The 13,177-nt window shown below is 42.8% G+C and overlaps 1 protein-coding gene across 2 annotated transcripts in view; it reads right to left on the minus strand.

Moving 5' to 3' along the window:
* The window catches only part of ACAT1 (acetyl-CoA acetyltransferase 1), a 174,814-nt gene extending 161,912 nt beyond the window's left edge, over positions 1–12,902 (minus strand). For both annotated transcript variants that reach the window (XR_015299355.1, XM_086935236.1), the window contains exon 1: positions 12,754–12,902. Coding sequence is in view for 1 of the 2 variants with exons in the window: in XM_086935236.1 (XP_086791362.1) it covers positions 12,754–12,801 (48 nt within the window). In the remaining variant the exon portion in view is untranslated. The remainder of the gene's footprint in view (positions 1–12,753) is intronic.
* Positions 12,903–13,177: the final 275 nt, after the last annotated feature.

Below are 13,177 nucleotides of genomic sequence, written 5' to 3' on the forward strand. Positions count from 1 at the left end.
TGGAGCCAAAGGAGGTAAAGGGGCATTTGTGGGGCCTGGGATGGGACAGGGGCATTTGTGGGGCATGGGATGGGACAGGGGCATTTGTGGGCCCAGGGGAGGGAATGGGGTATTTGTGGAGCTAGGGGAGGGAAAGGGGCATTTGTGGAGCCAGGGGAGGGAAAGGGGCATTTGTGGAGCCAAGGGAGGGAAAGGAGCATTTGTGGAGCCAAGGGAGGGAAAGGAGCATTTGTGGAGCCAAGGGAGGGAAAGGAGCATTTGTGGAGCCAAAGGAGGAAAAGGGGCATTTGTGGAGCCAAGGGAGGGAAAGGAGCATTTGTGGAGCCAAAGGAGGAAAAGGGGCATTTGTGGAGCCAGGGTAGGAAAAGGGGCATTTGTCGATCCAGTGTAGGGAAAGGTGTATTTGTGGAGTCCGGGTCAGTAAAGGTGTATTTGTGGAGCCAGGGTCGGGAAAGGTGAATTTGTGGAGCCACCAGGGTAGGGAAAGGTGTATTTGTGAAGCCAGCGTAGGGAAAGGTGTAATTGTGGAGCCAGGGTAGGGAAAGGTATATCTGTGGAACCAGGGTAGAAAAAAATGGGCACTTGTGGAACCAGGGTAGAAAAAATTGGACATTTATGGAACCAGGGTAGGGAAAGGGGCATTTGTGGAACCAAGGTAGGGCAAGGGGCATTTGTGGAACCAAGGTAGGGAAAGGGGCATTTGTGGAGGTAGGGAACAGGCATTTGTGGAGGTATGGAAAGGGGAATTTGTGGAGCCAGGGTAGGGAAAGTGGCATTTGTGGAGCCAGTGAAGAACAAAATGGGCATTTGTGGAACCAGGGAAGGGGCATTTGTGGAGCCAGAGTAGGTAGGGAAAGGGGCATTTATGGAGTCAGGTATAGGTTGAACCGGTAAGGGGGATGGATCCTCTGCAAGGGAGAGGCACGGCCCAGGTCACTCATAAAGCAGGAGTACACAAGCCGTGCCGGAATCCCTTCACTGAATGAGCCCTGGGGCGGTAGATCTCATGTGGCATTGGGCCCACCAGGATCTCTCCCATCTCCCCCCAATCTTCCCTTCGCCCTCCATACCCCCCCCACCACCCCTCCCCCCCACCTCCAGTCCCACACTCACTTGTCCTTCGGATGAGTTTCATACACACTTCTGACGCTCATCCGTGACTTTCCACTATTGTCTGAGAACGAATAAAACAATTGGTGGGTAATTTAATTTTTTTTTGGTTCTCCATCTATAATCCTCCTGGTGCACGACCCGTTCCTCTCCTACCCCAATTTCTTTGATATTGTTCCGGCACCTTTTACTTTCCCCAAAAGGTTCCCAGGTTTACTTTTTTTATTTATATATACTGCTTCATTGGATTTTCGTAAAGCTCGCTTCCCAGGTTTACTCAATGCTCCTTTTTCGAGGTTTGACAATTTAAACCACAAGACAAGTGCACAAAAATGTGTTAAAAAAAGCACACACTTTTTTATGATTTACTCATGTCGTCCACCTTGCTTTAATTCAGGTAAAACCTACACATAGGTTAATTATAAAATTAAGTCTTCAAATCCTTTTTAAAGTCACTAACATATACAAAAAGTTCTGTCTTTTTTGCTTTATGGGTTTTACAATTTTGTTTGCTTTTGCTCTAGTGACCTTTTGCCTCATTTTCCAGTTTTACTGGTCTACCCATCAGCTGCTGCGAAGCCTTACACCTTTGCTCTCCTGACCTCTTTGCCCTTTCGTCTGCCTCACCCCATAATCTTTGGGGATTTAACAAAATCCTTTATTACAAACATTGAAGATGACTCCATGTCAAACTTCCATCTAGGTAAACTGCCTCGACTGAGGGTCATAAGCTTACTACACACGCAAACATTAACTGCGTCCGTATATTCAATAGGCCATAAAAGTCCCCGACCAGAGAGATTGGTTTCTCTAACATTTAGGTATGAATATTGATTTTGGTGAAAATTATATAATATACAACTATACTACCATTACATATTGGGGATTTCAGCTAGTCTTCTTCATCCGTGGGTCTGATACTGTATCATTCACATTTTCCTCTTCCCATTACGGTATACAGGGCATACAGCCCACATCCTTCAGTAATTGGCTAATTTTACTATTATTATTTGGAGCTTATATAGCGCGCAGCTACCCCCGACGAGGGCATCCCGGCGCTTGGACAGGCGAAGGATGGGAATAGACTCAGTGGTTTTAGGCGCTGGAAAAGAGCCACGTCTTCTGGTCTTGGAGGAGGATAGGTTCAGAATTAGTCAATCGCAGTGTCAGAGACAGGCTGTTCCAGATCTTGTCGGCGAGCACCGCAAAAGCTCTGCCACCCATTCTAGAGCGTCCAAAGCAGGGGGGATGAGGAGGCGTAGGTGGTTAGATCTGAGGGCGCGGCTGGACTGGGCCAATTTGAGCAGAGCTCTCCGGTAGGCCGGGCCCGAGCCTCGTAGCGATCTTAAGACCAGCACCATTGATTTAAATTGGATGCGTTTGGCCGCTGGAAGCCAGTGGAGCTTCTTCAGGTGGGGCGGGGAGGGGGGTATCGAGTGGCGAAAAGGGATATTATATATCAACCTAGCCGCGGCATTCTGGACCGTCTGATTAGGTACGCAGGAGCCTCTGCGTTCAGGCTGTTTGCGTAGTCTAGATGGGAGGTGATAAGAGCGTGAACAACAGTCCGGCGAGAGCCCTGAGGGAGGAAGGGGAGAATTTTTCGGATCATGTGGAGTTTTCCAAAACAGGCTGCAGAAACATTGTCGATTGGATTTTTACATGACAGATCACTGGTGAACCAGACACCTACCCTTTCAAAATGTGCACATACGCACACAAAGCCAGGGAGTTCTAGGGCAATGTAGGCTTTAGGGGACAAAAGAAATTTGCTTTTTTCTGAAAAAAAATGTAATATTGCTGAGGGCTCTGAAGCTTCCACAGAGTTTTATAAAAATCAATTGCAAAACAAGAAGTGACAAAGCCTAAAGGATGGCGGTCAACGCCAGACAAATTGGCTTTTCAAATGCTTAAGAAATGTGGCTCAACATATTGCCTCTGCCCCAAGTTGCTAATACTCTCTGAAAGAAGACGTGGGTGGCCCCAATAGATGTAGATCTATCTGGAAGATTTCAGTCAGCATCATGAGCTGTGTTTTATTTCATTTTTACCTAAATCTTTAGCCAGCAGAGTCTTGTATGACTGTACATGTAATTAGTGAACCGATCGAATACTGTAACTAGGATTACCAGATGCTCCATTTTTTATAGCACAAACATGGCCCAAGGGCATTAGAGCCCTTTAAACAGAACCAGCCTATGTTACTTTTTCCCCCAGATGCAGGTAGGTTACGCGATTTGCCCAGAACCACAACGTGTTGAGCTGAGGCCGGGATTCAAAGCTGGTTCTCCATGTTCCAAGGTCGGCAGCTCTAGTCACTAGGCCTCATCTTCCCAAATCAGCAGTGGCCACATAGTACAGCCTGGAATTTTCATTTACAAATCATAGTTTTGAGTTTTTAACCTACTGCTTCAAATTAAGTGAACCAAGACTACAGCTCCCAGAATGCCCTCGCTATTAAACAAAATGATGACTATAATAATAGGGGGCCTTGGAGGAAATTAAGCATTTTGTGACAGTAGCTGTAACTGTAGAAGGCTTTGGTCGCTAGCCTACCCCATACAGGGTAAATAAACACTCATTTGGACTAATTTAATGGAGTGAACCAAGTCAGCCATCACCTCATTTGTAACTCGACATGTGAACTAACAGTACTTTAATTCGTCTTTTTGGGTGCTTTGTGCTCGAGGTTGATGTTTAGGCTCACAGTTTTGGTTGCAGTGGATTAGAACTGCACTCGTGATTTTAAAATGGATTTAATTTAAGGTGCACTTAATTTAGTTGGCCATAAAAGTGTAGGGTTAGGTCAAAGGTACTAAGGGCCCAGGCCGGATGATCGAGCTGTGGGATTCAGGTTCAAGAGATGGGTATATACCTAGTTTTACTGGATTAGGTTTGTCAAAAGTGGTGTATTGAAGATTGGTCATTGGCATTGCTAGGCTCTGGTGGTTGCACTTATCCCTGTTAGTAACTTATTTACCAATTTCTCAAACTGAAAGAGAAAGCCAAAAACACATTAGTCCAATTTATATTAGCCCAACTATACGTCCACATTAAGAAACTAGAAAATGAAATAAGTCCAAATCCAGTATAGCTCCCATCAGAACAACACACCTTTAAAACATGGTTGGCTGCACTCCGTTGCATGTATATATTTATGTGGATACTAAATGGAAACCAGGGCGCATCCAACAGTTCTCTGTCCTATATGGGGTTGAGTCAGTAAGGTGGGTGGGGGGCAATGAAATTGGAATGTTGTGTTATTATACAACCATTTATATATGATCTCATTATATCGGATACTCTTGTCAAACTATACATGCAGTACAACCTGTGCTGTCGGCGTATGTTGTCAACGGATAGACATTACTCAATGATCGATTGATGTAGGATTCATGATACTATCTGTAATGCACTGATAATTTTTCTATGCAAGGCTGTATTCATTCTGTTTTTACCGAAGAAAAGGAAAAAATGTAATAAAGTGTGTTATAAAAAAATTCAGTATAGCTCCCAGCCACAGTCCTAAATCAAATACAAACCTTTTCCATCTACACATCCAGCATACTGACACATATGCCTTTACAAATTGGGCGATTTCTCTTACTCCTTCAGTACAGTAAAATCCAAAGCTGTATCTTTTCAAATATATCTAATCAACTGCTAAGAGCCACCCCACCCTACCTCCTGCACCACTTCTATGAGTTCATGTACCATGAAGTCTCAGTAGACAACTCTCCTTGCTCTAAGTAAAAAAGAAATAAAGACAAAGAACAATACAACAAAAGGCCGAAAAGTAACTCAAGTCTCATCAGGGGTAAACATCCTGTCCCGGTCACAATGTTTTGTTGTCTTTCAATCTGCTTTTGATGCGGAGCAGAGGAATATCATATGGGCTACGCTATCCAAGTCATAAGCTTTTATTCGATTTGAGAATACAAATCACACAAGCATAGACATAAACATAGTTCATTACATACACAATTAATATTAAAAACACAGAGACTCAAACGATCTCAGAAGTAATTCATAAGGGAAGAAAGCTTAAACTAGTCATACACTGGGCAACAATACATGATTAAAAATATAAAAGCTAAAAATTAGAACGAATCATGCATGTACAGACAGAAATAGTAATGATTATCACGCCAAATACTATTCCTGGCAGCTGTACATTTTAGTATTATTTCGATGTAGATAAAACAAAGTAAAATGCAAAAGGAAAGGTAATTGGACCATACATTTACAGGCAATGGGCATAATACAAGTTTAAATACAATGTGCAGATAAAAGAAAAATGTGTACAGACAGGAGTGTATATAATTATGGCAGCACTATACACTTCCTGGCAGCTGTACACTTCAGGATATAAGTGGCAACAAAAAAACAGATATCCACATTCTCTAGGGAGGATAATAACTCTAGAGCAGTCTTACAGGATCGAATATTGTATTTTATAAAAATAGGTTTTAGATACCTTATTCTTAGAAAGCGATAAAATTTACAGAGAAGTAAAAAATGACTGCAGCTTTGGCGTGAGGAATTGTCGCATGGGCAGAGAGTCTCAGACCTTAATTTCTGTACTGGGAAGGCGACGAGATGATGTGCAATACCCAGCCTAACTCGGGTAAGTACAAACTGATGAGATGGACGGGAAACATTCGAAAGGTAGGCTTGAAACACCGGAGTTAGATTTAGTTCTTTGTAAAACTTCACGGTGGCTAACTTGCCATACACCTTATCTCGCCCTTCCTTTTTAAAGTTAAGAAATGCTTGTTTGATTTCTTTTTTGGGGATTGCAACCGCCAGTTCGGGGTCCAGAAGAACATCAATTTTGAAAAGGGTTTTATACCAAAATTGAATGTATTTCAGCCACTCAATACGAAGTGAATAATCCAAGCCTATACAATCAAGAATAATTTCTTGAGTGAATCGAGTCTCTATCTTAGCCCAAATAGAACGCCACAATAAGAGTGGCCGAACGGCTGCTAAGTCAGAAATAAACTCGATCCCCACCTCATCATGGATTAGTTGGACAGAGGCGAAAGGGGGGAGGCATAACAATCTTTTTAAAAACTTATTTTCATCCTTTTGAAGCGATGGACCCTCAGTATGACCCCATACACCCGCCCCATACAATGCAGAGGAAACACAACGTATGTTGTATAGGTTAGTCATATCTAAAATACTTCTAGATCCGAGCTTGGATGCAAAGCGAAAGATACTGCTAGTAGTTCGCAGCATTTTCATCCGGATATTATTAAACTCGGGTAACCATGACCCGTCATTAGCGTAGGTAATTCCCAGATAACAAAATGTTTTTACCTGCGTCATCTTGTCACTGTCTAAGAAAAAGCTGGACTTCAATTTATTAATGGACTGCCCACACTGCATTACATACGTCTTAGTTTTATTCACCCGGAGCCTTCTGCTTTTGATAAACAGCATAAATCTATCAATTAATTGCTGTAAACCAATCGGGGTACGAGATAAAAGAACAGCGTCGTCCGCATATAATAGTATTGGGACGGGTTTTCCTCCGATCAGGGGAGCATCTGCTGGGGTATTAACCAAGGTGCCATCAATATAATTAATAAAAAGAGAAAATAAAAGGGGGGCCAACACGCATCCCTGGCGAATGCCTCGTGCAACTTTAAGGAATGGCGTACATTCGCCTAGGGTGCCATAACAAACTTTACAGGAAAGTCTCTCGTAGAACCTGGCCAAAAAATGAACTATTTCCTTTGGTGCCCCTGACTCAAGTAAAACCTTCCAAAGAATGGCATGATCAACTAAATCGAACGCGCTGCTCAAGTCAGCGAAACATAAAAAAAGGTTACCCTCTTTTGCTACAGTATATTTCTTTAAAATAAAGGTCCAAATTTACACATTGCTCCAGGGTGCCCATACCTTTCCTAAAACCATATTGCACTTTTGTTAAAATATTCATATCTGTAGCCCAGGTTTCTAATCTTTTGAGCATAATTCTGCTCATGACCTTTACTGAAGCGTCCAGCAAAGAAATTGGACGGTAATTTGAAGCCTCAGATTTACTCCCTTTTTTAAATAGGGGGATAATAATTGATTGACCCCAGGAAGGGGGAATATTACCTTCTGCTGCACAATTTAAAGTCCTCACCAAGATGGGGACCCACAGGTTAGGTCCATCGGGACCCGGGCCTTCCCCCCCTTACTATTGAAAAGCCCTTCGTATCCCTCTTCCAGGGTTATTTCCAGAGGTAAAGGTATCCAGGAGGAGGGCTCATTAGTTGGTAAAGTTAGGGGTATCCCTTCAGGGTTAAAAATATTGGTAAAGTGGGTTATCCACTCCTCACAGGCAACATAAGAAGTTATTTCTGGGATTCCTTCAGTATTCAGAAAGGGACTATTAATTGTTTCCCAGTAGAGTTTGCAATTTTTAGTCTCTGCTGCTTCCCTCAGCTTGTCCCATGCTTCACTTTGTAGACCCTTTTTTCTTTTGGAGATTGCCAACTTATAATTGGCCCTTAGTTGTTTTATTTTATTGTTATCGCGGGGTTTAATACCTAGGGCTTTCTTCAGTTCCCGTAAAGCTACTGTACATGATTTGCCAAACCAGCCTAATTTTTCAACTCTATTAGATGCAGATTTCCTGGTAAAAATAGCATTAATAATAGTATTAAGCCTGATAAATTGTGTTAACAAGAAATCAGGATCAATATCGTTTTTTAGGCAATAACTGATTTCTGATTTGCAATTATCTATAACCTCCCTTTGTTTGGCCGTGGAGTTACTTCCTGTCCATTTAATCCTTGGACCATTTGGTCTGATCGGAACTATATTAGTGGAACAGGTTTCTCCAGTCATTATATTTGCACCCCGACCCGGTAGGGTAACACAGATACTATTATGATCACTAAGACTTTCCTCTTTAACAAATAGATTTAGGAAGTCTCCATTGCTGGAATACAAAATATGATCAATAAAAGTCCCAGCATCCCTTCCTGTGAAGGTAGGGCAAATAACGTTAAAACTGTTTTTGTTGCAATTTAACAAAGTTAGATCAAATTTGATTAACAGTTTGTTTAGAATAGAGCCGTAATGGCAATGTGGGAAATGAGGAGAATTCACACTTTCATCCACACCCCCCCTGGGGTTGACCATCTCTATACCAAAACCACATGGATTCCCATTTGATAGATAACAGGGCTGTAGGTTAAAATCCCCTGCCCATATAATATCAGCCCTTCTCTTTGAGGTGCCCAAAACCTTTACAATTTCCTTTTCCAAAGGGAATAAAATATTCCCTCTGGTTACATCAAAGATATTGTTGTAAAAGTTAACAAGGACCAAATCGTTTCCCTTACCGCATTCGACCCTTACTACCTGGCTATGAGTACCCACATTAGTACTACTTTTAACTTTAAGATTACATAACTTGTTAGACAATAGGAGCAAAAGACCGCCCTTAGCCCTTCCTGAATTGGATTTGGTGGCATTAAGGCAGTGGGATGAATACCCCTCTACATTTATTTGGTCTTGGCACCAGGTTTCTTGGAGGAGGATTATATCAAATCCTTCCCCCAGGAAGCTAGGCCATCAACGCTATCAAGTTGGAGAAATTCTTCTAAACTCCTAAGAGCTATACAATAATTGTACATGGGCAAGAGTTAGATTGGGCCAAGGCACAAAAATCGGATTTGGTGGCATTAAGGCAGTGGGATGAATACCCCTCTACATTTATTTGGTCTTGGCACCAGGTTTCTTGGAGGAGGATTATATCAAATCCTTCCCCCAGGAAGCTAGGCCATCAACGCTATCAAGTTGGAGAAATTCTTCTAAACTCCTAAGAGCTATACAATAATTGTACATGGGCAAGAGTTAGATTGGGCCAAGGCACAAAAATCGTGAAAAAAATACCAACAACGAATTGCTTAAAACAAGGCTGTGTCTTGGCCCCCCTCTTATTTTTGTATTTTGCAGATATTTCACCAGATTTGAACATCATTAACTCGCACGCCAAGGGTGTGGCAGTTTCCCCATCTTTTGTATGCGGATGATATCCTTCTACTTAGCTATACTAAGGTGGGGCTTCAGAGGTTAATTAGTGAAATGGCTCAGTATGCTTCATCCTGCAGGCTAAAAGTTAATTTGAGTAAAACAAAAACCATACTGGTGACAAGGGGAATAAATAGCTTGTTGCCCAACATTCTGCATAGAAGGGATCGGTCTTAAATCAGTGCATGAATACAAATACTTAGGGGGAATATTTGACTCAAGGGGCTTATTTAAGAACCAGTGTGCAGCGTTGCAAAGAAGGAACAATTCCTTAATTGTAGTGTTCGCTTCCCTGAGGAATGCCCTAAAGGGCTTGTCACTCAAGCCATTATTACATTTTATGACAGCCAAACATGTGTCATCATTGACATATGGTGTGGAGATTTTGAGAGGGAAGGCCGATAAAGTTATAGACAATCTTGTGGCAGGGGCATACCCTTGCTTATTTAATCTTCCACAGCAGGCTTCGCCAGCACAAATCCGATTACAGTTTGGCCTAAGAAGACAACATGTAAATAGTATAGGAGCATTACTGAAATGTTGTCATAAGCTATGAAAAGATAATAATTCAAGCCTTATGACTGTTGCTTGGGAGGCTAAAAGCGATCAGAAATATTCGACTGCTCACAAATGTTATAATCTGGCCTCATCTACTTTTAAGGCAGGAGACTTATGGGCCTACCTCTTCCACAATATGCATTTAATAGAGTGATTAATGGAAGTAGTAAAAAAGTGTTATCCCTGCTGGACAGAGAGGCACTAGCGAAAAGGTCACATGCGTGGATGGTAATTGCCACTTACAGCCAACTAAACCCCCCGAATTACCTGGGAGGTCTAAATGGACTAAACGCAAATTTAAAACTCTTAAGACTCCGACTTGGCCATTATCAATTTCTTAGTCACCTTCCTGTGTGGAAAAAATTGAGTAATACAACGGCATGTCGCCTTTGTAATTAGGACAGAGAAGACTTGTATCACATAGCTTGTAGCTGCCCTGCTCAAAAAGCAGAACGTAAAAGCCTGTTAAAATAGGATTTTAATCAATATGCGGCTCGTACATGCAGTCAGGCTGTCGCTGTACAGATGAGAAAGGAAGTAAACTAGAACACGGAGGATTCCTAGGAACACATATTCATCTCTTTGGGCATCACGATGCATAAAGGCAAAAGGACTAGGATGTCAAACAGAAAACCTGGCGGCCCACAAGTTTAAAAGTTCCATGATTCTATAACACCAGACATTGCAGAAGAAATACGCAATGAAGAGTAGGAACTCAGTCAAAACTTGGGTGAGCTGAAGAAGAAGCAAACTCCCAATGAAAAGAGAGTTGAGGGCACCCAATGAGCACTACTCATAGAAATGGGATTCTAAAGCTCATAGGAAGCACCAAAGTACCAAGATTGTGTAAATCAAGTGGGAAAACACTACAAGTTAGATAACGCATGCAGAACCACACCTAAAAGTCAAAAGGGACGGTTGAATGTAAAGGTATGCCAGCTCTGCAATGCCAGTCACAGGTGGCTTACCCCGATTTGACATCTTGAGTAAGAACCAGTGGTATGAAACCATGAAGTCAGGCAAAGTCCTGGTATGGAGATGCAGAGTAGTATTGTTCAGTGGCAGTTCCCGGAAAGCTGCAAGGCTGTGATGCCTGTGTTATCGTTAAAGATGCCTTGGACGAGGGGCCTGCAATGCAAAGTTCTACATCGAAGGTGCGTATTGCACATGCTGGATCCAAAGAAGTTGTGAAGCTTGCGATGCGGGGTCCTGCGTCATCACTGAGGATGCCGTCGACAAGGGGTTCCGATGCAAAGGCCTGCACATTGATGGTTCCAATTAGACTGCGGGCTGCACCATGATGTACCACTGCCTGCTTTACAGGCACAATTGTTTTGTGCAGGAAGGGATACCTTCCTGCACAAAAACAATATTTAGAGGCGATTTCCTCTTTCTAAGTGTGCTGCAGAATGGAGTATAACGAGGAGTTAACAATTAGGAGAAATAAAGATATTTCTCCTCATTGCACCTCTATCAGGAAAACACTCAATTTTGACGCATCCTCAGGTTTACTATTCTTGGTAAATCTGGGAATTAAGCAAAAAGCAAGGATGGATGGATGCGAGGAACACCCAAGTTCTACCAATGCAACGCCTTCCCAGAGCAATACAAGGCAGTCATTAGCACTGCCCTGCGTTACTCTGGATTTGCCAAGCCACACAAGGTGGTGGTGTGTGGCTTGTTAAATCTGACTTTAGAATTGCGTTGCCCTTGCGTCACCCTGATCATTGCAAGGGCAATGCAATCCTTTGATAGATCTGGGAAATAATGACTAAGTAAAGAATAAAAGGATAAGCACGTAAGCCAGGATGCATTTATTGGTCAACAAATATGAACTTGCAAGTAACCATCTGGTTCTTTTCTATAGCACACACTATAAGCTGATAATTCACTTGTCGCTATTTTTTTTTTTACTCAAACACTATTACTTGTTTTATTAACTTTTAAAGGATGAAAGGGGGAGTAAGGCCCAGAGGATTTTAACCGTAACCTTCAATCTATTTATTATTCTCTGAGGACCAGAAGTTCCTAATTTTTCCAGCTACTTTTAGCCGGATCTACAAATTAAATCGGCACTTCCTAAAAGCCTCATAAGGTAGTAGAGAGGCCACTTACTGAACAGAAAAGATGCTTACAATTTACATACTGTGAGGCGCGAGTTAGAACATAGAGCAGCATACCTGATAAGTTGTACTGCAGATGTAAGACGCGAGACATACTAAGGGCTTGAACAACCTCCTGCCCCAAGCATATATATTATACACTATACTCCTGTCTGAACTGCCACAAGTGGTTCAATAATATTAACATCCACCACCTACTACTGAGGCAACAGACAGTCCAGAAAACACTTGAATTCTTTGGCCTCATGATCTTTCACATAGAGATCTCAATAGCTGCAAACTGCCTGCAGCTGAAAGTACCAAGGATGGACACATACAGCTTACTAGCAGCAAAAACGCCTTCTGGAGGAACAGACTAACCCCTAAAGCACATGGAGGTGCAAAGGGCGCTCTGCAGCCTAGAAACAGCATGCTACTACAAAATCAATCCTTGGATTTTATGCAGCATGAATGCATGTTATGTAATAGAAACTGACGAATGTGTTATTTCTTTTTTAATAGAATAATTCGAATAAACGCTTAGTTGCATCAGTAATCTTGCATCACCAACGTTTCCTGGACTCACAACTCGCCCCCACTTTTGCCAAAAGCATGTAAACTGCTTTATTACAAATAACAAAGCAAGGACACGCCGTCCCACAAAGAGCCCGCCCAATTCGACCTCTGCCAAACAACGTTCCTCCTACGGACATAAAAGTAACAAAGCTTTGGCGGCAGCCCCTGACCCCCTATATTTAAAACCTGCACCCCTGAATCCTTTGCATTCACAACCTGCTCTTGCAGGAACAACGACCGCCTTATGCAGAGAGAGAGCACCTGCGTGACCAGACAGCGCTCTGCAGCCTGTTAAGGGCAAGGCTCGCAGGCTGTCAGACTCTGCCAGCGGCCGAAACCCACAGAAAGTATTGATGACACTTGTACTGACCTGCAGCGATCGCCCTACCGGCGAACTTAAGCTTCGGAGGGGGGCCATGCTGACTTCAGGTTGCAGTGCGAAACCCCACTGACAGCCAGTCACTCGGTGCACAACCCAGCTAATACGAAGCCAAAGATGCCTCCCTCGTTCTGACCAATGAGAGTATCCTAGTGGAAACTAACCAATAGAACGTTGAAGTGGGCGGGCTGAGGTGCGACAGTGACCGGGTTGAAAGAAGGTCAAAACCAGCCCCTATTTAATCAGTGCAGACGAGCCTCCTATTGGCCACGCCCCCTCCAAATGAAATGAGTTGTGTTTACCCACACCTAAAATGGCGAGCGTTGTTCCACCTATCAAAAACTGACAACGGCGGTCTAGCATTTAGCCTGGAAGACGACCAATCATGCATATTAGACTTGAATACAACCAATCA

Source organism: Lissotriton vulgaris, chromosome 8 (assembly GCF_964263255.1).
Source record: "Lissotriton vulgaris chromosome 8, aLisVul1.2, whole genome shotgun sequence".
NCBI classification, from domain to species: Eukaryota; Metazoa; Chordata; class Amphibia; order Caudata; family Salamandridae; genus Lissotriton; species Lissotriton vulgaris.